Source organism: Polistes fuscatus, unplaced genomic scaffold (genome assembly GCF_010416935.1).
Source record: "Polistes fuscatus isolate 324 unplaced genomic scaffold, CU_Pfus_HIC Scaffold11, whole genome shotgun sequence".
NCBI classification, from domain to species: domain Eukaryota; kingdom Metazoa; phylum Arthropoda; class Insecta; order Hymenoptera; family Vespidae; genus Polistes; species Polistes fuscatus.
Window position 1 is genome coordinate 7026901 of NW_025113009.1, and position 18805 is coordinate 7045705.

General features: G+C 37.6%; 1 protein-coding gene and 1 long non-coding RNA gene across 6 annotated transcripts in view; one reads left to right on the forward strand and one right to left on the reverse strand.

Moving 5' to 3' along the window:
- The window catches only part of LOC122526187, a 179663-nt gene that overhangs the window by 155731 nt on the left and 5127 nt on the right, over nucleotides 1-18805 (forward strand). For 2 of the 5 annotated variants that reach the window (XR_006305985.1, XM_043649402.1), the window contains 3 exons: nucleotides 4181-4232; nucleotides 10050-10144; nucleotides 10519-10675. Coding sequence is in view for 4 of the 5 variants with exons in the window: in XM_043649402.1 (XP_043505337.1) it covers nucleotides 4181-4232; nucleotides 10050-10144; nucleotides 10519-10530 (159 nt within the window). In the remaining variant the exon portion in view is untranslated. Of the gene's footprint in view, nucleotides 1-4180; nucleotides 4233-10049; nucleotides 10149-10518; nucleotides 10676-18805 lie in introns of those variants that run through there. The other 3 variants (XM_043649401.1, XM_043649398.1, XM_043649403.1) reach the window with 3 other exon arrangements.
- LOC122526189 overlaps nucleotides 1-18805 on the reverse strand; it is a 61380-nt gene that overhangs the window by 39678 nt on the left and 2897 nt on the right. The window lies entirely within an intron of this gene.

An 18805-nucleotide genomic window follows, 5' to 3' on the forward strand; every position in this document is an offset into this window, starting at 1 on the left:
TTCAATTTAATTCTACATATAATGGGTATATGTAATATGGAACAGTATCTGATATGAAACTACTTTGTATAATATCTTAAATATTTTTTATCTTTTCTCATATTGTGCGACTAGTTTATTTCTCATCTTATCCTCTTAGTTTTTCGAATATCTAATTGTATAATAATAATATAAATGATAAAGAGAGATCACATATCTTATACTATTAATTTATCACTTGTTAATGTTTTGTCTATAAATTCTATACTTGAATTTATATTTTTTCAATGATTCCCAAAATCGTCATTTATCCTATTTAAAATGATCTCAAATATTACACGCGATATTTAATGAAATATATAATTAATGAATTTATTCTCGAAAGAGAATATAATTGTTATTTTTGCAGGACTATATGAGAACATGGTTTCTCGTTTGAAGGAACGATTCGTTCTCGAAAAGCGTTAACTCGTCTCGTTCGATAGGCCATAAACTCTCGCTTTAGTGTAGGCTATCACACCACACGTATGATAGTAGAGAAGGTATATGTGTATATCTCTATATGTATATCGAACGGCCTCGTTTAACGCTTAATGCGAAGACGGACCTTCGTTATTACAAAGGATGGAAATGGCTTTTGAAAATAGTGCGAGCGCGAGAGGCCGATCGATGACGGTGTGTTTGTGTTTGTTTGTTCGTGCGCGTTTTGCACATAAAAAAAAAAAAAGAAGAAAAAAGCATACAACTGTGCGAAACGTGAAATGAGAAATAAATGTACGCGCGCGCGTATGTGTGTGTGTGTGTGTGAGTCTGTGAGAGAACGTGTAGTCAACGTGTGATAAAAAATAAAAAAAAAACCATACATCGTCTTCCATTTATCTTTTTTTATTTAATTTGTTTAATTTTTGTTGTTTTTTTTTCGAAGGGATAACATACTTTACATTTTTGATGTAAAGAAATCAAACAACGTTTGAAATGAAAAGAAATGAAATCTTGTTAGAACAAAAGAAAATTCAGTCAACCTATCTACCCTTTCTAATCGATCTCCAGGGATTTCCTTCAATCACCAATTTTCATTTTGCGAAACTTCGAATTCGATTTCATACGTCGGTCGTCCTCCTTTTCGATATTTCATTGCATCCGTATTTTTAATAAGGGCGTTGCGGCGATGCGAACGATCGAAGTGAAATCGTTCTAACGGCGGTTAAACGTTAAAAAATTGATGTTGCAAAAAAATCGTTGAATCGAACGGGATTACCAAGTTAGGAAAATCTCATGACATTTTGATAACGGGGTCGCACAATTTTTTTTCGTCGACGATATCATCCCTGCGTTTCTCGATTCGAATGGAGTCGAATTTTACGAACGAGAAAAAGCGGTAAAGGAAAAAGAGTAAAAGAGAAGAGAATAGTATATAGAAGAGAGATAAAGGGGGGGAAAAAAAAAAGAAGAAAAGAAAAAAAAGAACAAGAAGTTACACTTTGTAACTTTGTACTCTCGAACAACGGTACGACCGACGACGACGTTGAAATCTAGACAGAGTGCTATTCCAAACGAAGGACGTCGGTTTTACTCGCGACTGCTTTCATTACTTAATTTAACCAACTAGATTGGATCGTTCAAGCTGTATCCGTTTATCTTATATTATCAATATCCCTTCTTATCTAATAAAAACTCTTATCAAACGACGAATACGTAACGAAACGTCCAAATTTCAAAGACGAATAATTTATCGTTAAATTGAGACAAAGAGAACAAAATCATGAATATAAAACGTTCGGCACAATTTCAATGCAAACAATAATATTATTAAAAATTAATATTCAATTATAATAATAATCGTATAAAAAGATAATATCTATGCTTTGAAACAGAGCACGCGCGTACGTATAGCAATGGCGTTTGAAACAGAGTGTAGCTTTATCATCGAAAGCTCTAAACCCCAGGCTCTCGCAACAAGGTGACCCAGTCAATTCGAGAGAGAGAGAGAGAGAGAGAGAGAGTAAGAGAGAGAGAGAGAGAAATGACAGAGACGAGAGATGAGAGCATTGTGAAGGGCAGGATCGGTGGTAATCGGCGTCTAACAGTCTCTCTCGGTTGCCGGAGATGAGATCGAGAGAGGGACCCCTCGCGCGAATCCATCGCAGACGCATTCCCTTCTCGGAGGATATGTCCTCATTGTGTTCGCCCCTTAATCAACAGCTCCCTGCCGTCCTCCGTGGCTGTTCGATGCTTATTGATATAACTCACCCTCTACCTTCTCTCTCTCTCTCTCTCTCTCTCCCCCTCTCTCACCTCCTTGGTTTCTCTATTTTACTCACACTACCAAATACCTTTGATACACGTATACATACATATATATATGTATACTACATACAAGAGTACGCACACGCGCAGAAAGATCATCTTACCGAGTTTCTATTTGCTATGCATATTTTGTTAGATAAACTAATCTTTCTTTCTATTTATTTCCTATATATATTTTTCTCTCCTTTTTTTTAAATCTTTTTCCTCTAAACGTATAGATAACAGAGATAAATTGTTTAATATTCTTTTATTCGTTTTCTTAAGAATCCTTATCATAACCAATAGAGAGAAAATTCTCTCCGGTACTACTTCTTTTAAAGGACGATCACGAGTAGAGGAAGAGGTGAAGGAATGGGAGGGGGGAGTTTCGCAGCAGCAATTTTGGAGGGACAAGTATACGACTTCGTATAAAGCGATTTCATCGCTTATACGTAGAGATAGAGATAGATAGAGGTGGTGTACGCGCGTGATACTCGTAAGCGCGTAGCGTGGCTCAATATGGCGTTCCCGGCGCCCACCACGGGGTATTTGCATGACAACGGGGGGTGAAACGTACGTGTCCCTCACTCCCTCTCTCTCCCACGTACTCCCTAATTAGCCGGCGCCACATACCGGCGCGGATTAACGAGAATATTGCATTTTTAATAGAGTTCGCCCTATTCTCTCCCCCCACCCCACCCTGTCCCTTCCCATCCCTTCTCCTCCTCTTTTCCGCTCCCGTTCCCGTTCCCGTTCCCTTTTCCAGCAGCCATCGGGAGCATAGCTGGAGTGAGGACGCCCCCAAAGGCAAGCTATGGTGGTGCTCTATGGTGCTCTTTTCTTTCTTTCTCTCTCTCTCGCTCTCTCTCTTTTCGCTAGCTAGCTCGAAAACGTTCGAAGAGAAAGAGCCGTAGGAAAAGGGAAGATGGCAGTGATTTCAACGACGATTCGTAGAGATACGCGTCGTTGCTTCCAGAGACCGTATCGGCAGAAAGAAATTCCCTTTGATGTTCCTTTCTCTCGGTCGACAAGAGAGAAAGAGAGATAGAATGCCAAAATAGAAGCTTTCTCGTTAATGCAATTGATTTTACAATCGTTAACCCGTACTTAGGATAATGTTAATAGAACAAGAAGGAACGAAAGGTGCGAATTATTTTCGAAAATCATACGGTTTTTTTGATTTTTCATATCTATATTCTTTATATAGTTTTTCTTCTAATAAGGAGGAGACTCGAACTATTTTTAAAAGAATAAGGAACGGTTGTGCTTGAATATTTTCTTGATCGTTTTTTTTTCTCTCTCTCTCTCTCTATTTTCTTCCTTCCTTCCTTCCTTCCTTCCTACTCTTATTTTCTTTCTTTTTCTTTTCTTTTTTTTCTCTTTTTACGCGAGGGATCGATTTAGACGCTCAAAGAAAATACTATGCGCGCTTCCCAGGGGCGTGGGTGCAAAGGGGGTGCAAAGGGGGTGCAACGGTGCTGCACCCAGGGGTTTGCCGGTTCTCTGCTTGCTCGTCCGGCCGACTAGCTCCGCTGATTGCTCTTGCATCTTTGATGACCTCGTCCAGACAGAGTAGAAGGGTGAGGATCGGGGCCACCCCTGTGCGGAATGATGTGTAAAGAGTGAAATGTTGAGATTGATATTTTAACAGACGGATTACGTAAGAAGGGCACGAAGGACGTGGTGATTTTCTCATGCAAACAGAGTCCGCCCTGATATCCTACTGATATTTTACATTTACCGTTTTACCCGAAGTATAAATCGTCGTTTGAATATTCATTTATTTTGTCCGTCTTTTATATTATATAAATATTTGTTTAAACTTTTCCATCTTTATACATTTTTATTGAAATGAAAAAAGAAACAATTATCGGAGATCTAATCGAATTCTTTTTCGTTTGATTGTGTGTTGCAGAACCATCGTGAAACGTTTCTGTATTACGCCTGGAATGTGAATTCCACGAACGGTGAGTAATTCTTTTCTTTTTTTTCCTTTTTTCTACCCCCTTATCTACCTTCGCGATTAACCAGATGTAAATTTTTTCGAAATTACATTCGCCGTTGGGACGACACGACGATGCTCGTGTCCAACGAAATGAATAAATTCTCATTCGCTCAACTTATTTGAAGATAATTAAATAGAAAACACCGATGGAATTTCATCTCGCTAAGCCAACTCAACCTTTTCGAAACTTTAATGCTCCTTTTCGTTGAAACAGAAGATACAGTATCTTCTTCGACCTCATTTCTGTAATGATAACCAGCGAGAGAACTTTCATATAAACATTGCTACGTGTATTAACGGTGTTCCATTTACCATACGTTATATACGTAATCTATGCAAGTATATATATAGATGACTTTAAATTCAAATTTACATTAAATATTAAATATATATCTCTCTACTAACCATAAGTACGCTTCTGAACATTTTTTTTCTTCCAATCATAACAATTTTTCTCGTATAAAAAATTTCGAATAATCACATTGAATCCCATACGTTATAATGCGTATCCTTATTATTTACGAATATACGTTTATTACTATATAAAATAAAAAAAAAGTAAAATATATATTTGACGTATATATATATTTGACGTATATATATATCACTCACTCTCTCTCTCTCTCTCTTCTCCTTCATTATAACTTCGCGGGAAATTAAAGTATCAAGAAATAATTTTCGATTGTATCGCGATCGGTTAAAATTTTGGTCGGGCCCGATATAAAGGGTGGTTGGTGCACGTGCCGATGGGGAAATTGTATTGAAGACGTGGTAAATATTACAGTATCTCATTAAAAACGAGCGCTTCGACGCGTCCCCAAACGCTTAAGGCGTATATATTCCCATCTCTCTCTCTCTCTCTCTCTCTCTCTCTCTCCTCAGTATACTCATACTCTATTTACAATCTACTACCTACTATTCATCGATAAATTACCGAGAGCAGCGAGCGCGTCGAGTACGTCCTGGCCGAAAAATTTTCAACGTTGTCGATATTTATGACGTCGCGGATGGGCTTATGCATAAATCACTTCCATTTAATTGATATCCATTCTCTTTAATGATCCACCCAGAGAAAGAGAGAAACAGAGAGAGAAAGAGAGAGAGAGAGTTCCATGTATCCTATAGGATATCGTTTCACCGTCGCCCGATCGACAAATTATTAAAAATAATACGATTCTCGCGACTATACGAAAGATATTTCCCCCTTTCCCTCCCCGTCCCTCATCTGTCTTTCATACGGACGCGATTTTTATTTTTATTTTATTTTTATTTTTATTTTTATTTTATTGGGTTGGCAAATAAGTGCGGATTTTTTGGTTGACAACTAAGTGAGTATGGTTACTTTAATAAAAATCTACAGGACCCCGTGGAACCTCTCTTTCTCTCTCTTTCTTTTTATCTATCTATCTATATATCTCTCTATCCCTTTGTATAAATAAATACTTATTATATATATATATATATAAGGAATTTATAAAGAAGAGAAAAGAAATTATTAAAATAAAAATTTTAAATTTATAATTTTTATAATTTTATATAATAAAGAAATTATTTTTCGGTGTGCCGATTTTTCGAATTTTTGTTAAAATAAAGACCCTCGCTTATTTGAAAACCGAAACATCGGCATATTTCAATATCAGTTAAGAATTTAAAAAACAATATTTATTTTCTCGATGTTTGTCATTCTTTGTTGATTTTTTTTCGTTTCGTTTCGTTAATCCGAAAGAAACGTCCCCTCCAAAATCTTTCTTACTTTCATTCCTACTTTTAAAGAGGAAGGATCATTTAGTTGCCGCAAGCTAATATTATTTTTTTATTTTTATTTTGTAATCTTCTTCCTTTCCTTTCCTTTCCTTTCCCCTTTTCATTTTTTTACTTTTTTTTTTTTGTTTGAATAATACATTTTATTCTTGGAATACAGAGAAAAGTAATCGTCGTTTCCTATCGTTCCGATCCATCAACGAAGGTCCTTCGTGATCCTGGCTGATCTCAGATGACTGATCCTCTCTCTCTCTCTCTCTCTCTCTTCTCTTACTTCTTACAGGCTCTCAATTTCTCGCTGAGAAATCGTCCGCTAAAAATGGGGGAGCGAATTCGATATCAGAACATATTTTTTTTCTCTCTTTTTCTTTCTTTCATTCTCTTTCTTTTTCCCTTTCTCTTTCTCTTTCTTTCTTTCTCGTAGGCAATTACTCGCTTCCGCGCGATACGAATCGGATTACCGAATGGTTTTGTAAGCTGATAGACGCTGATAAATGATACCGTATTGACGACGATGCCTTTCAAAATAATCTAGTCTAATTCCTTATTAACCGTACGTCTTTCACGTTGATAGGTTTGAGAACCGATGTTACCTACCGGACTAGATGACTAATTAAATTTTAATATATAAACTTTTTATTTAAAATCAACGATTGTAATATGCTCGTTTTAGATGCCATTGTCAATTAGTTGATCGATCCTTTCTATATTTCAAATTATAAAATAATTGCAAATTTAGAATAACTCTATAAGTGATCTAATCGATATAACACAATTAACAAGAGAACTTTCTTCAAAACGTTCAAAAATAATTCGTAATCTATGAAACGAATACCCCTCTAACGCAAATGAAAATACTGTAACACAATCCTCCCTATTTTAGAAAAGAAATATTTTCCAAAACAAATGATTTCATTTACAGAATAATTTACGCTTTAATTACATACAATAGTTCGAATTTTGTTTGCTTATTAATGCACGTATACGAAGGTGACGTTAAAAACTGTTATATAAAAGACAAAAAAAGGAATAGGAAGAAATAAGTAAAGTCATAGAAATGAAGGGAAGGGGGAAAAGATAAAAAGAGAAAAAAAAATGGTCGATAATGTTGAATTCGATCGAAAGACGACGTTGGAAAAATATATATATATATATCCGTTACTGTTATGCGCTGACCGCATAATTTTCCTCTGCTGCTAGTATAGCAACGTTCAAAGATTGGCGAGGGGAGTACGGGGAGGGATATGTAATATCGAGGACGGTATGACGAAGGATGGATTTGCGGTAGAGAGAAATGCCGTCGAGAAGCAGCAACCGTCGAAAACCGGCGTCGACGAAATATAGTCGTGCTGGCAATCAGAAACACATTATCGGACGACCGTCTCGTCGGTAATACGTCCCGCTGAGCACGGAAATATATTTCGCTTCAGTATACCCCGCCGCTACTACTTCTCTCTCTCTCACTCACTCTCATTCTCTCATTCTCTATCCTTCTCACTTTAACTCCGAAGAATTCCTTTTCGAGTATCCTTGATCCACCGCTTTGACCGAGGGTCATCTCCGTCGTTTCGCCGATAAAATAAAACTTGCAAAATAAAACGTTCGATCGTTCTAACAGTCATATTTTTCTATCGTATTTTTGGATTTTTTTCTTCCATCAAATGTTGTAACTCTCTAGATATTCGATTAACGTTTTTAGAATTGTGAATGCAAAACATTACGATGGATAATTCGTATTTTACTTGATATAATTTATATCGTTTTCAATGATTTTTACGTATACACTTGGGGTACTTATTATTTTGCAATTTTTTATTATTTTATATATTATATAGTTATTATTTTATTTTAGTTATTATTATAGAATACAATCTCACTCGATTGAGCTTGAAATAAATAAATAACAAAAATACGTACTTCTTTTATGCGTTTAAATAATAATAAAAAAGAAAAAAAAAAGATTTGTATAAAAAAATCATAAATAAATTCAAATATCGCGAATATACAATAGTAATTAAAACAAATTCAATTTCAACGTCGATTTTGAACGTTTTATTTTGTTGATAAAGCAAATAAATGTAATCTTATACAATTAGTTTTCTCTCTCTCTCTCTCTCTCTCTCTCTCTCTCTTTCAGTTTTCGTTTTTATGCAAACTCCTTCTACTTTTCGTAGGGTATTTTCCTCACACTAAGAGATGAAAGAGCGAGAAGAGGTAGAAGCGACTTCTCGAATATAAGTTCCTCTGTGTCCCGGCACATTTCGTCGGCCCTCTCTTGCTTCTCGCGTCACTCCCTCGTAATTAATCATTCCTCCTCTCCTTCCCTCTCTCTTTCCACTTCTGGTCTCTCCTCCTCCTCTGGGCGTCAAACGGAGGCAGTATGGCCGCGAGAGAGCACAACTTCACACTAACAATATATGTATATATATATATCTTTCTCTCGCTTCTATTAAATATATGTATGCTTTTATCTAGAGAGAAACTGAAACCTACGATTTGTTTACAATTATCTTATTATTACTAATCGTAAATTTCTATATAAAAATGTATACGTACATTTTTGTCACCAAAAAATCAAATAACATTTAACGAAAACGTTTACAAATCGGTAATTCTCATAGAAAATATGACAAAAATTATCATACTTATCATACGTGTGTGTGTGTGTATGTCTGTGTTTTACCCCCTTTTTTTAAATATTTCACATGAATTAAAACAAAGCTTATATTTTTATAAGAAACACACGCACAAATGTATCGTAAAATGATAAAACGTACATAAGCACGCATTGAGAACCACGAAGTATGCCGACGAATGGCCTCGGACCAACGTCTGAACGACGACAAGAGGGAAAGAGGAGGAGGAGGAGGAGGAGGAGGTGGAGAGATGAAGAGTAAGAGTAAGAGGAAGAGGAGAAGGCCTTCGAGACTATCGTGGTTTTCGTTGCATTCGCTATGACCAATGATCGCCCGTTCTGGAATGCTTATTCATATCGTAGACTAATGTGAATACCTGACCATTTTGAAACTCTTTCGTGCACCGTGATGATCAACGTTCCTTCTTTTCTACCTCTTTGATGCCGCCTTTTCTTCTTCGGCCCTCTGATAAATTTATCAATTTCATGACACCGTTATACATCGTTTGACCGACGACCCGCGTAAAGCTTTTAGAAAGTTTCATTATTTTTCACGTCTAATGGTAACACGTATTGAGTGACACATGTTTCTAACACCTTTCTTCTTGTCAACATTTTTTTTTTTTTTCTTAAATACTAAAATATATTTTATAAGAGAAAGAGAGAGAGAGAGAGAAAGTAAGAGAAGAATGAGGTTTGAAACTTAATCGGATAAGCTAATAAATCATAGATAATATGTTAATTAATTGCATAACAAACATTTCATTTGACTCCTTATTTATAGATTAATAAATATTTTGTACAATAATTATTATCCCTAAGTAATTTCATATTTAAATGAATCTCTCGCAATAGAAAAACATTGAATATTATCCACTATACTAGCTGCGTTACAACTACCCTATTAAAAAATATACGAAAAAAATCTCAACTATAGAATAACAATGCAATTATCAATCATAAACGATGACACGATACGACGGACATCGTCCAATTCGCATTTTTTACACGAGTACTTTAACCCTTCGCGCACGTTTCTCCCTTCTTTCCCGTCCCTTTCCAGTAAAACCCCCCGACACACCAGTAGCGATATTTCTCCGCGGAATATCCGTCATTCGTTGATTGATCTCGATAACAAAAACGGCGATATTATCGAGAAACGAGTTTCCCTAAAAAGGGTCGGAGTGCGGGATGGAGGGGGACAAGGTAGAGGAAGGGGAAAGAAAAAGAAAAAGAAGAAGAAGAAAAAAAAGGCGAAGGAGTGGGAGAGAGAAAAAAATAAAAAGAAGAAATGTAACATCGAAGGGCCATAAAAGAGTCGGCGAAACGATGCGGTGGTCTCCGTAGAATTCATTTTAATCATCTCCACATTCCCTTCGTCAGGAGACTCACCTTCCGGCCACGGAAGACAGAACGAAGAGGAGCAGGGGACTCCCGACAGGGGGCAGAAGGAACACCAGCAGCAGCAGCAGCAGCACGTAGGTACTTCTCTCTTCCGTATCTCCGTTTTCTTCCCCCTTTTTTTTCCCTCCTCCTCCTCCTCTTCCCTTCCTTTTTTTAATTTTCCAGTCTCTCTCCGTAATCACGGCACTATTACACCCAAACGTTTTTAATGAATCCGTCAACGATTCTTTCCGCATTTCTCTCTTCTCCTTCATCTTCTTCTTCTTCTTCTCCTTCTTCTCTTCTTTCTCTTCTTCTTCTACATTCTCGCCCTTTTCGTTCGTATCTCTCTCTCTTTCTCTCTCACACACACGTACACATTCTCTTTCAATTTCTTTTTTCGTTTTTTCCATTTTTTCCTCTCGTTTCTACGTTGTGTCCTTACTTTCCCACGTTTCGTTCTTTCTAGAACAGCTCCTAAGGTCTACGAATTGCAAGCGCACAATCTTACATGCCTCGGGCAACCAAGAATAACCTCTTTCTCCTACCTTCGCGACTATATCGTGAGAAAGGATAAAACGTGGATATAGAGAGAAAAAAAAATCATGAAAATAACAATAATAAAGGTTGGACCTAGGTAGAGAGAGAGAGAGAGAGAGAAAGCGAGAAACGTTGAATGAATGGTACACGGGGAACGGCCAGAGATTGTCGAGGATAATATTTTCGACGAAGGAGACACCGAAAGCAGCCACCACCCCCTCCCCTTACACCCCCGAGCATGCGAATTCCCTACGATCTTGAGGGGAAAAAAATCATTCTTTTTCTTCTAGACTAGAAAAAATTACGAGACACATATTCTCTCTCTAACGCTACGGTTGATTTTTTTTTTCCTTTAACAAATATACCGAGCCGAGTTTTTCAGGTGTAGGTATATATTTGAGTTTTGGAAAGAAAAAAAAAAAAAAAAAAAGAAAAATGAAAAGAAAGAGAGAAAAAAACTCGGTCGAGTCGTCGTAAGTAAACTTTTTTTCTTTTTTTTTTCTTTTCATTTTTTGTCAAACGACGAGTCCGCCGCGCGAGAAAAAAAAAGAAAAAGAAAAAGAAAAGGAAGAAAAAAAAAATATATATAAGAGATAAGGATAAGAAAAAAAAACATTGGACATTTTCTAAGCGACGACACACTATGAAAGGGGGGAAAAAAAAACAAGAATTTTTTTTTCGCAGCACGATACGAGATAAATTGCGCGATACCGGGTTGGTGGTGAGGGGGGGCGGTAGGCAGGATTGTATACCTGGTCCCATTGTTCGAAATAAATTTTCTAATTCATCCAATGGGGCTCTCTTTATTTGTTTTCCACCTCTTACTCCCTTCCCAATGTTTACTCTCCAACTCTCTCTTATTCCTAAAAACGTTTTCAAAAATAGTTCGAGGGAATAAACGCGGTGATGAAAAAAGAAAGAAATTAATAATAATAAATAAAAAAAAATGAAATAAAAAATGAAGAAGAAAAAAAATCAAAGAAAAATCCTCTTCTAGAAATATAAACGGGGCCGGGGAGGGGGGTTGAGGAGAGAGGAGGAGCTCTTACGATCCGTCAAAGTTTCGCTCGTTCGTTCGTTCGTTCATCCGCCCAATCTACGTTGTCGATTTGTACTCGGGAGAGCGGAAGTGGTGCGTTCTTTATTTAGCGTCTGCTATGATCTTCGCTCGGTCTGATATCAGAAGCAATGACTACGTTGAGAAAAAAAGAAAGAAAGAGAAAGAGAAAGAGAAAGAAGAGAAAGAAGAGAAGAGAAGAGAAGAGAAGAGAAGAGAAGAAGGCAAGGCACGAGATCTGTGCTGGCTCAGGAAGGATTGGCAGAAAACGAATAAGAAGAATGAAGACGAGAGAGAGAGAGAGTGAGGAGAGGGGTGGGGTGGGCGGTGAGGAGTGGAGAGGAGAGGAGAGGAGGGGAAAGAGAAGGAAAGAAAACGAGAGACGATGGTCGACCGGACCATTCAAAGTTCCCAGGAGGCAACAAAGGGCCAGCAACGAGCTGATCAAATTATCCAATTCATTTGGACTGGCGAACGAGTGAGCGAATAAGTGCTCGCCGTTACCAAGAGGCCCACTTCAGATTCTTCGAGTACCATCCTCCGCCGCTCGCTATGAGATGATCCATCCAAATTTATGCACGTTCCTATCCCAAGGTATATACTACCTCCCTCCCTTTACCCAGTTTCAAATCTTTCACGTCAAAAATTCATTCGCGATTAATCCGATATGATAAAATAGAAATATATTAATAATATTATGGAAGAGTATATAATGAAAGTTTTATTATTGGCATGTTTACGATTTATGACTCGAAAATGAATCTAGAAACTACGATCCAATCGTGTTTTTCGATGAACTATGCGTAATTTGAAATATGAAAATTCTTAAAGTTTATTTTTCAAGAGAGTCTTCATTTTTATTCTAAAATTTTGACGATATATTTATACAATACGTCATTATATATCTACATTGATTTTTCTTAAAGGATATATCTAGATTATATCTACGATCTTAGAGAAATAAATTTTAGTTCTAACGAAAAGCAAATAAAAGGACGGGCTACCACCTGTAGGGTCGCTTTCTATTTGTAGAATCAACCTAATTCTGGTAGTGACCCGAGCAAACGAAAAAAAAAACGGTTATTCTAGATCTGAACTATAAAAACACGAAAATTTAGGTGAAGCGAGGAAACTTTGATACGCGTTGGCCATAAAAGTGAAGAAAAAAAAAATAATATTTTATTTTGTAGAAATTACAATACTATAAAAATATTCCGTTATATTTGTCAAACCAACGATTTTCGAAGAATCCTTTTAAGAAAGCCGACAGTGGTTTCCTGTTTTTCCTTCTCAATCGAATCATCGATCGCTTTGTGGAATAACGAACAAAACTACCTACGACTAATGAAAAATTTTCCCATCTTTGTCGGAACACTTGATCGAATGAAAATGTTACTTCACTTTTCATCGAATAATTCGTAAACGATCATGCATATACAAGTGCATTAGATCACGTTATCAAAAAATTAAATACGAGATCAACTTTTCACGAGTCCCAATAAAAAATATATAAATTAAAATATTTGTAGATCTTTGTGGAAATTATGACGATGAAAAAAAAATAAAACGATCGTAAGAGTATCGCTTGGCGATGAGTTCTCTTTCTCTTTCTCTCTCCCTCTCTCTCTCTCTCTTTCTGTTTCTTTCTCCTTTTCGCAAAGCTCCGTGTTCTCCTCATATTTAATAACCCACGCGCATACACGTCCGTACGCCAAGGTCCACGTACGGGCATTAAACTCCGGGCGAGTGCGGAGGTTCGTTACGTACAATGCACCGCTGATTGACCAACCAGATCCGCCCTGAAGTGAAGTGGCGCACGGTTGCTGGTGCCGTCGTCGTGCAATATCGGATCACATCGTTGCCCCAATTGCGAGCTCCGGTATCTTTCTCGCCATTTTCAAAGCTTCGATTCCTATGCTTTCCGTCAATCCCGAAACGAAACTCGCGACTGGCCCGCGACAGATAGAATACCATGATAACCCATAGCTACAATTCGGGATCCCAACCATCTTCCAACAAAAATCGAACTAGGTATTCCAATAGAAAAAAAAAAAAAAAGACAGAAAATGATAACTATGATTCTACGATAGACCATCCATCCATTTGTCTCTACGTTATTAAATGGGGGAGGAGGGGGAAGAACTTAAATAACATATCGAATCTTCTCAATTGCTTATCGTTAATCTTCTAATAATTAACTTCAAATCTAATGATCCTTTCCTCCCCATCCCATTCCTTCTAATTTTCTTATTGCACGATAATATTACTTCTCGAGACGTTTACTCGATACTCGAATCTTATCGATCGAATATTGCAAGTAAGCAATTTGATCTTACATACGTATGATGCACGTATATACACGCGTACATACATATATATATATATAATTTAAATTACTCTTCGATCTATCGCAGTCTATTCTCTTCAATGTTATATCAAACGAGATAGATTAAGTCGAAACTTTTCTATCAACATAGATCATTCACCATCCTCCTCGATCGAATCTCTCGAACTCGACGTGTATGTCTCGTAGGAAAAGTGTTAGAGCGAAAGGAAGATGGTAAAAGTAAAAGAGAGAGAGAGAGAGAAGAGGAGGAGCGGGGTAAAAGGCAAGGTCGAAGAACCATAAATAAGGGTACACGTCAGGCGGTGATAATTCGTCTTCGGCGGCTCGACGCCTCGAGGGCCTTCCTCTGCCTTCTACCCACCCTCCCCCTGTTTTAAAATTATTATCGTTCACCGTGAGCGAACCAACGAACGAACGAACGAACGAACCAACCATCGAGAAACAGCATGGCGTAAGAAAAAAACGGGAAAGCAAGGAATCGTTGGATGCAAACAATTTCCCCCCACTTTCTCTCTCCTCTATCTGTCTTTCTTTCATTTTCCTTTTTTTTTCTTTCGAAGCAAGTCCCCCTCCTTCCTTTCCAGCCAACCTCCTTCTTACCACCCTCCCCCCTGTCCTCCTATATTCGCGGCCGTGAAAAATCAGCGCGGTTCATTTAATTCAGAGAGAGAGAGAGAATGGCAAAAGCACCACTGTCGAATACACCACCACCACCCCCTCTTCAGCCCTTCTTGCATTCTACGGTCTTTACTCCCTTCCCCCCTCACCCGTTTCCCCCCTTTTTTCCTGCTAAATATTTATGAACGACGGAAAAACGTTGAGCCTGAAAAGATCTCGTTCACGACGGGACGTCTGACCTGAACGATGACCGATTCGTAGACGTTGAAAGTACGAATCCAACTTTCCTAACTCATTTTAACTTCCTGCATTTATATTATTCCATTTATACAAAGACGAAGAATATCTTTGTTAATGATCTCGAATATCCAACCATTCCCTTACTTAATGATCCTGACCACCTTTCTAGCGAAGATTGTTACGATATATATGAAACATTTTACGAACCCAATTAGTCTCGCTAATAATAAATAGTTTTGTTAAAAAAAAAAACAACAAAACCAAAAAATAAACCCGCCCCTAATTATACTTATCCGTCAGCCTATCTTACAAAAGTGTTTACTCAATAAAGTATCGTATATTATACATCGAACGGAATAATTAAAAGATTCTACACGAATAACGTAATAAAACGTTGAATAAGAATCGATGAACACACATTTTGTGGCAAAAAAATATAACATTCGCGTTACAGAAAAGGAAGAAGGGAGGGGGGAGGGAATTAAATTGTATTACGGTTGACTCTCTAGACCACTGTCGTAATCAATGTTGTGACACGACGTTAAGCGGACATCAAGTGGATTGCGAAAAGCTTGGTTGATATCGAAAAGGACGATATCGGCCTAGGACGACGTCGTCATCCTCGTCCTCGTCCTCGTCCTCGTCCTCGTCCTCGTCCTCGTCGTCGTCGTCGTCGTCGTCGTCGTCGTGTTAGGCTGTTTTCCAAAGGGTGCCAGAGATGCGGACGTACAAGGGGGATTGGCAGATCCCAGGGGTTTGGGTAACCAACTCGTGAAATTCAATTACCGAGTCCGCGGGGCTGACTCTTTCTCTCTCTCTCTCTCTCTATCGGTGAGAAACGCGTGCTCGCGCGCGCGAGGGTGGTCGAAGGGGTGACGTCGACGAAGGCCAACCCAAAGGAAGGAAAGGGGATGCTGAAGGTTCGGTAAAGAGGAAGAAGGGGGAAGGGGGGGAAGGATTTGAGTGACAGGAGAGAACGAGGAAGCCCTAACTCTCTCGCATATCTAACGTCGAATCTCTCTTTCTCTTTCTTTTCTACTCTCTCTCTCTCTCTTTCTCTCTCTCTCTTTCTCTTTCTCTTCCTCTCTCGAGGAAACAGACAAGGGAAGATAGCAAAATTGAAATTGTATCTATCGATGCACACGTACCATTGTGCACGATGAAATGCTTTTGATCAATGATCTTTGAGAATCTATCAGAGAGGAAGACACGTATTTCGCTGATGACGTACTAGCGTGTTTCTAGTCGTTACTAGATCTTCATTCGTTAAAATTTAACCCATTCGCAAAGTAGTTGCATGTGCATTCGGCCTAATTCTTCATCTCGTGTATATTATTCATTTAACTTTAATCGATATTAGAAATATCAAGGAAAACGCGTTACCGATTATGCAATATTTAGATATACGTTTAACCAATGAACACGATAACGAGATAAAATATCTTAACATTTAAAAATTGTATGCGTACTGTTGATAAGAAAGTTTGCATATTATTACGTTAACTAATGCAAATGGATTATAAAATCGTATATAATCATTCTTAATCGTAGAGAAAAAATAAAAAATAAATACCCTCGTAATACGAAATGAAATGAATTAAGGAAGTTATAATTTATTTATAATTAAGAGATACGTCGTGTGTGTGTGTGTGTGTGTAAAGGTATACCTTATATAAGATCTATGTAGGAAGTTATATTCAAGTAAGGTACGTATGACGGTAAATCCGGGCAGCGAGTGGACGTCATCTTCGTCGTGTTCGTCGTCATAGTCAGCATCGGTTTCATCCTCGAACGAGCAACGATCGTTCCCCGATGTTGGACGTACGTACCGTATACGAGACTGACAGACCGGAGGCTTTGCGTTCATTAGCCGGCTATTCAGTCGAACGGAGGAACGAACGGGCGAGGGTGGATTTTCTGACTCCAGTGGCTGCTGGAATGCACGACGCGTTACTCTATCCTCTCTCGCACATAATTACACGCGTCTTTTCTAGACCCATCGCTTGTATCAGAACCAAGTCGTGTTACCGCTTCACCCTAAGCCCTATGAAAATGATACCTTCACGATCTATCCATTACTGCTGTATCACCGAACAAGAGAATGGATCCACACACATCGTTTGGATATTTTAACAATAAATCATTCTAGATATTTATATCTTTTATTTTTCATATACTTTTTCTTTCTCTATATATAATTCATTAGTACACATATGTTTTATCTTATCGTTGTATGATAAAGGACTGAAATATTTGTTATACGAATACGTGATACATCTGCTCGTCGAATGAACTCAGATTTTCGTTATTTCGACAATTCGTTAAATGTGTCGTTATGCCACTTCTGCGTAACACGTGTTAACCATGCTTTGACCATTCTACCATTGTATTTTTCTTTTACCTGACCTGTTTGCATACGTCGTGCCTTTTTTTTCGTTTCACACATTTTCCTTTCCCATTGTCTCGCATCTTCCTACGTGATATTTCTTATAATATGGTCAACAGATTAGTTTAATCCCGGGACCGGAACAAATAAAAATGAATTTTTGGGTTCACGCGTGACCAGCGTGACTTTTCTTTTCTTTTTTTTGTGAAATGCGTTAAAGAGAGAAAGAAAGAATGAGAGAACTGGAATGAAAATTCTCTAGCACTTGTTCGAGATATACTTTTAATTGATACCGACAAGCGTCTTTTATCGCACGATAGCATAAACGTTTAGAAGATTTATCGTTAAACGATATACCGTATCGCTATCGAGTGTATACGTCAATCCGAATCTGCCCAGTCATTCTCATGATATTACAAGAATATCAATTAACTCTCGACTCCTGGATTATGACAGAAGCGAATAATCTGTCCGTTGAAAATACAATAGAAACATTTTTTATACGAGATCATCGTTGTTTGTTTCTCAACAAAACTGTATTTCTTTAAATTTAAATTAAATTTATAAATATATATATATTATATATTATATTATAATAAAAAAATTTAAATTAAATATTTTAATAAAAAAGAATAAAATATAAATTTGACAATAAGAGTTATAAGTGGATATGTCGGTAATTACTAATTTTGTTGAAAGAACGAAACGATCATAATAGCTATGTTTAGAAAAGAAAAATTTCAAGTGTGTTAATAAATGTAACAACCAGTTAACTAAATCAAATAAGTATTTCGAATTTGTGTATAAACGAAACGATTAAAGATTAAAATAGTACATAGGTATTTGTGGGAGCAAACGAATGCAGACTCCGAGACTGCTGAACGGGATAATCGATGAGTACTTTCGAGTTTCTCTCTCTCTCTCTCTCTCTCTCTTTCTCTCTTTCTCTCTCTTTCTCGGCTTAAGTTTCTCCAGAGAGAACACAATGCGAACGCTAAGTCTTTACCCCGAGCGCACGCTCCAAGTTTTTCTTCCTTCTTCTGTATTTTTTTTCTTCTTCTTCCTCCTCCTCCTCCTTTCCGCACTGCAACGAAAAGGAGAAAGAGAAAGAGAGATAGAGAGAGATAGAGAGAGAGCGAGTGAAAGAAAGGAAGATGGATGAGAAGAAGAAGAAGAAGAAGAAGAAGAAGAAAGAGAGAGAGTACGCTACTTACGAGGGCAAAGGGCCAAGGCGAGATGAGGGGGCCGACACATTGTCTGCCGATTCTTCGAGGATGACTGGTCGTATTGAGAAACCGGAATCCCGAGGAACACTAATATGGCATAACTCAGGGCACTCGCTGTGTCTAAAGGTTTTCGTCGAAGGGCATATCCAACCCATATAGTCTCGAATCGTGAATTCCACCAAAACTCCTGATTAGATTCGCACAGATATTTAATATATTATACGTTATATTTTTTATATAATAATATTTGTTCAAAACGTAACATAATCTTTATCAAGAAATTATTTTATTTTGCGTATAAGAATCCTCGTAGTTCGCATAATTCAGGGCACTCGCTGTGTC